The sequence below is a fragment of the Chiloscyllium plagiosum genome, chromosome 17, assembly GCF_004010195.1.
Source record: "Chiloscyllium plagiosum isolate BGI_BamShark_2017 chromosome 17, ASM401019v2, whole genome shotgun sequence".
Classification (NCBI taxonomy): domain Eukaryota; kingdom Metazoa; phylum Chordata; class Chondrichthyes; order Orectolobiformes; family Hemiscylliidae; genus Chiloscyllium; species Chiloscyllium plagiosum.
Window position 1 is genome coordinate 59604642 of NC_057726.1, and position 7815 is coordinate 59612456.

Sequence of the window (7815 nt, forward strand, 5' to 3'; positions counted from 1 at the left end):
CAAAAAACTCTAACCTCCACAGAGATCCAGGTGCCACATTATACTGGTAAGATATTTCCAACAGGGAGACATGAACTGTGGATGAATTCAATTTGGCTGGAAACTCCGGCAAGGAGTCCAAATTTAGTCCATAAAAAAAAGGAGCCATCCAAAAACTTTGACCTGATCATTTGACTGGCAAGAGTGGTCTGAAACTAGTACTCTCCACATAATGCTTCACAATACAGACAAAAGAACTTGCCCAATAAAAAATGCTTGGAAATCAGAACTCCTTTGTCGGGCACCTACCCACTTTGGAGCTAATCAGCAAATAAAACTATTCCCTTGGCTTTCTCAGAGCAACCTGCCAGTCATCAAAACCCATTGTGGTTTTCGGTGCTAAGTCAGGAACAGTCCCTGTCAACCGGGCCGTTTCCTGTCTGGAAACTCAGGGACGAAGAGTAACGCCTCCTGCCTCCAATCCCCAAACCCAGGTGCGATACTCGGGAAAAGCCCAGTGACCAGCCCCCGAAGCTGCACGACACCGCCGCTCACCTCCCGCACGTCCTGCAGACACTCCAGCACCGCGAAGTTGTTCTGCCAGGTGTGTTTGGGGCACAGACGGACCACGTCTTCGTGACATAGCGGCTCCTCCGAAAGTCGCCAGACGTTCTTCCGCGGGGCCTGGAATTGGGCCTGGGCCTGGGCCTGGCCCTGCGGACGGGCCTGAAACTGAGCTTGGGGCAGACCCTGGACTTCGGCCTGGCCCGCGGGGGCGCCATCCTGCGGCTGGTTGTGCATAGCCAACGCGTCCCGACTGCGGCCGCGATCCGCTCCTACCTGCGCCCCACAGTGACACGGGAGCAGGAGAGTGAGGGCCGCCGCCGCCGCCAGCAGACAATGCGAGGCCCGCATCCATCTCCAGTCCCAAGCTGCCCCTGCCAACACCAGACTCCCACGTCCACACGCCGCCATCTTGTAGCGGCAGCCGCAGCCACTCTGCCTTTTTATAACCTGTGGCGCGGTGACGTAGTGACGCCGAGACGTCCCTCACGGCAAACACGTACGTCATACGTTGTAGGTCTTTCCCCGCCCCCTTTGCTCTTGATACAGCCAACAGCAACATTGTTGTAGCCGTGGCAGTAAGTGACACACTGTCTTCCTGCTGGAACGGTGACATCGATTTTTACAGTACAGAAGGAGGTCATCCTAGTTCTCGACTCTCCCACCCAGGTTAAACCTCCACAGAAAATGTTGGAAAAGCTCAGCAGGTCGGTGGAGACAGAAACAGACTTCAAGTTGCATGTGCAGCGTGAATCACCTACAGGGAAAAACCCACTCTCTGCATCTTATTTATCCAGCCCTATTCAAATTATATGTATTTCAAACATATCCCATCTCGCCCTTCTATACGCCAGTGAATACAGGCCCAGTCAAACCAATTTCTCCTCATAGGGGAGGCCGACTGTGCTCAATGTCATTCAAGTGAATCTCTGTTGTGTCCCCTCTATGGCACATATATCCTTTCTTAGGTAGGAAGAACAAAACCAAGACAGAGTATTCTTGATGTGGAGTCACTAACATCTGATTAGTGATAGTCAACGTGGTTTTGTGTGTGGGAAATCATGTCTCGCTAAGTGATTGAAGTGACAAAGAAGCTTGATGAAGGCAGAGCAGTGAATGTTGTCTATATAGACTTCAGAAAGGCATTTGACAAGGTTTCGCATGTTATAGTGAAGTTAGATCATATAGGATCTAGGAAGAGCTAGCTATTTGGATTCAAAATTGGTTTGAAGGTCAGAGACAGAGAGTTGTTTTTCAGACTAGAGGCTTGTAACCAGTGGTATGCCACAAGGATTGGTGCTGGGTCCACTTTTTTAATGATTTATATAAATTGTTTGGATGTGAATGTAAAGGAATGGTCATAAGGTTTGCAAATGACACCAAAATTGGTGGTGTAGTGGACAGTGAAGAAGGTTATTTCAGAGTACAATGGGACCTTGATCAGATGGGCCGATGGGTGGCAGATGGAGTTTAGTTTAGATAAATGTGCGGTGTTGCATTTTGGTCAGGCAAATTAGAACAGGACTTATACACTTAATGATGAGATCTTGGAATGCAGGTTCATAGTTCCTTGAGTCACAGGTAGACAGAGAAGTGAAGGAGGCATTTGGTACGTTTGCCTTTATTGGTCAGTGCGTTGAGTAAAGGAGTTGAGATGCCATGTTGTGGCTGTACAGGACATTGGTTAGGCCACTTTTGGAATACTGTGTTCAATTCTGGTCTCTCAGCTAGAGGAAAGATGTTGTTAAACTTGAGAGGATGCAGAAAAGATTTACAAGGATGTTGCTAGGGTTGGAGGGTTTGAGCTACAGGGAGAGGCTGGGGCTGTTTTCCCTGGAGCATCAGAGGCTGAGGGGTGACCTTATAGAGAATTATAAAATCATGTGGGGCATGGATAGGGTGAACCGTCAAAGTCTTTTTCCCAGGACAGCTGATTCTAAAACAAGAGGCCATAGGTTTAGGATGAGAGGAGAAAGATATAAAACCTAAGAGGCAATATTTTCATGCAAAGAGTAGTGCATTTATGGAACAAGCTGCCAGAGGAAGTGGTGGAGGCTGGTACAATTACAGCATTTAAAAGGCATCTGGATGGGTCCATGAATAGGAAGGTTCAGGCGGATATGGGCCAAATACTGGCAAATGGGTCTACATTAATTTCAGATATCTGGTCAGTATGGATGAATTGGACCAAAGGGTCTGTTTCCACATTGTACAACTCTCATGATTCTACTGAATCCAAATCCTATTGCAATTAAGGCCAAAATATAACATTTATCTTCTTAATTGTTTGCTGCATCTCACTGTCTAAATTCATTTTGATTATTATTCAGACACACGGAATCTGTTGTACATGTAAACTTCCCAATGTTGAAATAATACTCTTTGTCCCTTGTTTTTCACACGTTGTCATGTTGTATGCATCTGCCAAGTGTTTTAGCCACTCAACCTGTCTAAGTTGCCTTAAATCCTTCTTGCATCTTCCTCACAAATTACAATCCTGCCTAGATTTGTGTCATCAACAAAGTTGGAAATGTTGCATGGGAGAGTCTAGCACTAGAAGACATAGTCTCAGATTAATGAGGTGCCAATTTAAGGCTGAGATGAAGAGAATTTCTTTGCTCAGAGAGTTGAGAGTCTTTGGAACTTTTTGCCACAAAGAGTTGTGGGGCAGAGCCCTTGAGTATATTTAAGGCTGAGCTAGATAGATGCTTGATCAGCAGTGGAATCAGGTTTTATAGAGAAAGGACAGACCAGTGGAGATGAAAAATATTGGAATGGACATGATCTGATTGAATGGTACAGGAAACTAAAGGGGCCAAATGGCCCACATCTGTACCTAATACTTATAATTTAATCGTTCACTTACCCAGACTACTTTTATACATCATGAACAGCTGGGGCCACAGCACTAAACCTTGCAGTACTCACTTTGTTTTCTGTCTTGTCCATCAATTCTTGATCCACATCAATATTTTAACCCCTATTCTACGTGTTTTAACTTTGCCTGCTCACCTCTTTGGAGAGAACTTATCAAAAGCTTGCTGAAAATTCAAAAAGACTACATTCACTGGTCGAGATACATCCTCAAAAAACTCAAGTAGATTTATTCAGCATGATTTGCCTTTCATAAACATAGGGGCTCAGTGGTTAGCACTGCTGCCTCAAAGTACCAGGGACCTGGGTTCAATTTCATCCTTGAATGACTGTCTATGTAGAGTTTGTATATTCTTCCCATGTCTGCATGGGTTTCTACTGGGTGCTCTGTTTCCTCCAACAGTCCAAAGATGTGCAGGCTAGGTGGATTGGGTAAAATAAATTGCTCTGTTGTGTCCAGGAATGTGCAGATTAGGTGGATTAATCATGGTTCACGTGGGTTTACAGGAATAGGTGGAGGGCAAGGGCTCAGTGAGATGCTCTTCAGAGGGCTGATACAGACTTGATGGGCTGAATGGCCGATTTTGGAACTATGAATTCTATGAATGTATGGTAGCTGTATCTAATTCAGTAACTCCTTTCCAAGTGTTCTGTTATCATGTCTTATTATGACTCTAGCATTTCCCCATGACAGATAATACGCTAACTGGTCTGTAAGTCTGTTTTTTTCTCTCCCTCCATTTCCAAATAGTGAGGTTACCTTTGCCAATGCATATTTGCCACCTCCAATCCGTAAGACCTACTCCAGAGTCTATAGAATTTTGGAAGATGACCACCAATGCATCAAATATTTCCAGGGCCACTTCCTTTAGTATTCTGGAATGTAGATTTTCAAGCCCTTGAGTTGTCAGTTTTTAAACTCATAAACTTCCCCAGCACCGTTTTCTTACTAATACTGAGTAATTTCTCCCTCTCACTAGATAGATGCTTGGTTCCATAAAATTTCTGGGAGGTTATTTGTGCCTTCGTTTCTGAAGAAAGCATGTGTTCAATTCTTTTGGCATTTCTTCATTAACCATTATAATTTCCACAATCTCTGACTTTGACTTTACTAATCTTTTTCTCTTCACATCTTTATAGAAGTTTATGTTCCTTGCTCTCACACTCTAATGATCCCCTCTTGATCAAACTTCTTGTCCTCTTTTTCTGAATGTTAACATGTTCCCAATCCTCAGGCTTGCTGCTTGTTTTTGACAAATTTATATATTTCTTTGGATCTAAGATCATATCTTTTCTTATCATTTTACATTTAATGCCTGCCAGTTTAATTTTAAGAAAACTTGGCAAGTGTTTTACAACCTGAGCAGTACAGGGCTATTTATTTCAGATAACTTCATGCAATTGTAGCAAACATGGACTCTGTAAGCTGACCTTTACAATGCACACAAACAAACTAAAGTTTGCCCAAATTAGAATGTTGATTGGCAAGGAATATTTCTATTGCAAAAGTGAATCCATCACAGGCTGCCTTGCTTTCACTAATTTTGGAACCAAGGAATTTTCTTTGCAAACTTCGTCCTTACCCTCCTTTCAGACATCCATTAAAGCAAAGCTTTTTCTGCCCTCCTTTCTTTTTACTTTTACTTGCTGGAAACTATTGCCAGATAACACTTCACTGAAACATTTAATGACTTTTTCTGTATGTTGTACAAATGGAAGTTGTTGGGGTTGTTATTTATATATCACAGCCTTAGTTCACTTTATTAAATTGCTTCAGCAATTGCCCAGGCATTGAAATTTTGTAACATATCTCATTCCTAAGTCTATTTTAAGTCTCTCAACTCAATTCATTGTTGCTCAATATTTTTCAACTAATGCCTACTAATTAGATTGATCAGTACCTAATTGCATTTTGGTGTTGGTTTGCCAAATTAAATAGTCTATTTAAATTTTCCCTGAAGTCTTTAAATCATGAAATCTTTAACTGCATTTGGATTCTGTTGCTTTTCCTGTTTTTGTGTCATCAGTAAATTGATATTTGGTTTCTATATCAAGGTCATTAAATGCTGCTCAGAAACAACAGGATTCCAAGTGTTACTCCAATAAGACAATACCGCATATATTTTACAAATACACGTTGTTCCCTAGGCTTAATTCAAAATCCCTCATTCATTCAGATAGAAGCAGAAACAAATGTGTCATATTATCAAGGGAAACCAAGTAAAAAATTTTGTTTTTGACTGGCACTGCACACACAAGCAGTGAAATAAAGGTTACAAATTCTCAAAAAACTTAACATTGACAACTGAATTTTTAAACCAAAATGCCATAGTTGCACTCTGCAGGATTTACTGTGCCAGTGTGTAAATTAGTGTGGCGCTCATTCAGTATGATCGACTGTTATGAAAGAATCTGAGCCCTGGGATGCGCCGACAAATAACTCTGAGTTTTGGTCGAGAAATTCTTATTTTCTGATGGTTGAAAATTGTGTCAACATGTTTCTTTGGGGGAACCCATTACACTTCAACAGTTTTTGGGGGGCAGAGGAAGCAGTTAGGTGCTCACCATCATGGTCAAGGCTCCACGAGAGAGGCAGGAGGAAAAAGTGTAGACTGGTCTGGCTATTTTAGCAAATGACACAATGGCAGAGCACTCAGGTTGTAATAGCAATCTCTCTTCAGCTGGTTTCATTGGAGCATCAATGTGCAGGAGATAAGACATTTGGCCTCAGCACCCCCAGGACAACAAATGGGGAAAGCCGTCCAGCACTGCCTCGCCATAACCTGCTGGAAAAGACTTGAGTAAATGTCAGAGGAGAAAGTGAGGTCTGCAGACGCTGGAGATCAAAGCTGAAACTTTATTGCTGGAACAGCACAGCAGGTCAGGCAGCATCTAGGGAACAGAAGATTCGACGTTTCGGGCACATGCCCTTCTTCAGGAACGTCGAATCTTCTGTTCCCTAGATGCTGCCTGACCTGCTGTGCTGTTCCAGCAATAAAGTTTCAGCTTTGAGTAAATGTCAGGTGAGAGTAGAATCAGACATAGACATAATGCCCCAATAGAGAATGATCTGCACCTATGTCTCACTCACACTAGGGCAAAATTGAATCACATCAAGCAAGGATCAGCACTTTGAAGGGAGACAAGGTACAAGGTATTGAGGCACGCTTGACTCAATATGCTCAAAACCTAATGTGATGACAGATATACAGAAACTCTAATGTGAGTACTGGAGTGTGAAATGTAGGAATGCAATTGCAATCTTTCAAAATCAGTAATTAGGCACAATATTTGGTGTTTGGGTGGAAGAATGAGAAGCAATACAAACTTAATTACCAAGTTTTTAAGGATGATCAGGAATAGAGATACCTGGAAGTTAGCATACACAAATCTTTTACTGAGTGTGGTCAAAGATACTCTCTCTCAAATTAAACAGTAAACTGAGGCTCTTTAAACATGAAAAAAAACGCAAAGCAACATTCTAAAGATAGCAAGGAATGGCTTCTTCATGATTTGTCTGATATTTATCACTTACTCAACATCACAAAAACATTATTTGTCTTTTGTATCATTGATGTTTATGGAACCTCGCTGCAGGTATATTGTCTGCCTTATTTCCTGCACTATAACAATGAATACATGTCAAAAGCATTTCACTTGGGCCATACTGAGGTAATGAAATGTATAATGTAAATGTACATTTTACTATTCTTTATTTGTAGGTAGCAGGATAAGTTGATAGCAAAAACCTGCATTATCTAGCACCTTGAACAGAGCAAAACTGGTTTTGTACTAAACCTTTATAAATTGCTGGCTAGGCCTCACTTGTCGTATTGTAGGTAATTAAAGAAGGCCACAATTAAAGAAGGATGTGAAGCCTTAGTGCAAGTGCTGAAGAATTCTCTAGCATGGTATTAGGGTGGAACAAATACAGTAATGTGGAGAGACAGGTGTACAGGGTTGTTCTTAAAGGTTAAGGGAAGATTTGATAAAAGTGCTTAAAATCATGAATGGACAGTGTAAAGGAGGAGAAACTTTGCAGTGGCAGAAGGACTTGTAACTAGAAGGCACTGATGTAAAGTATTTGGAAAAGGAAATGGGGAGGTGGTGGGTATATGAACATATTTTTTACACAGTTATGATTTGGAATACATTGCTTTGAAACATAGGGGGAATCTATTTCAATATTTATTTTTCAACTCAAATTGGATATCTACTTGAAAAGGCATATTGCAGGGCTAATTTCTACTTGCGGAGCATTTCAGAGAACACCTCTGGGACACCCGGACCAACCAACCCAACCACCCTGTGGCTCAACACTTTAACTCCCCCTCCCACTCCACCAAGGATATGCAGGTCTTTGGACTCCTCCATCGCCAGACCACAACAAAACGACGG

The 7815-nt window shown here is 42.0% G+C and overlaps 1 protein-coding gene across 2 annotated transcripts in view; it reads right to left on the reverse strand.

Moving 5' to 3' along the window:
• LOC122558539 (Golgi apparatus protein 1-like) overlaps window positions 1-969 on the reverse strand; it is a 140147-nt gene extending 139178 nt beyond the window's left edge. For both annotated transcript variants that reach the window (XM_043707238.1, XM_043707237.1), the window contains exon 1: window positions 535-969. In XM_043707238.1, the coding sequence (XP_043563173.1) occupies window positions 535-954 (420 nt within the window). In that variant the 5' untranslated portion in view covers window positions 955-969. The remainder of the gene's footprint in view (window positions 1-534) is intronic.
• Between the last annotated feature and the right edge of the window lie 6846 nt (window positions 970-7815).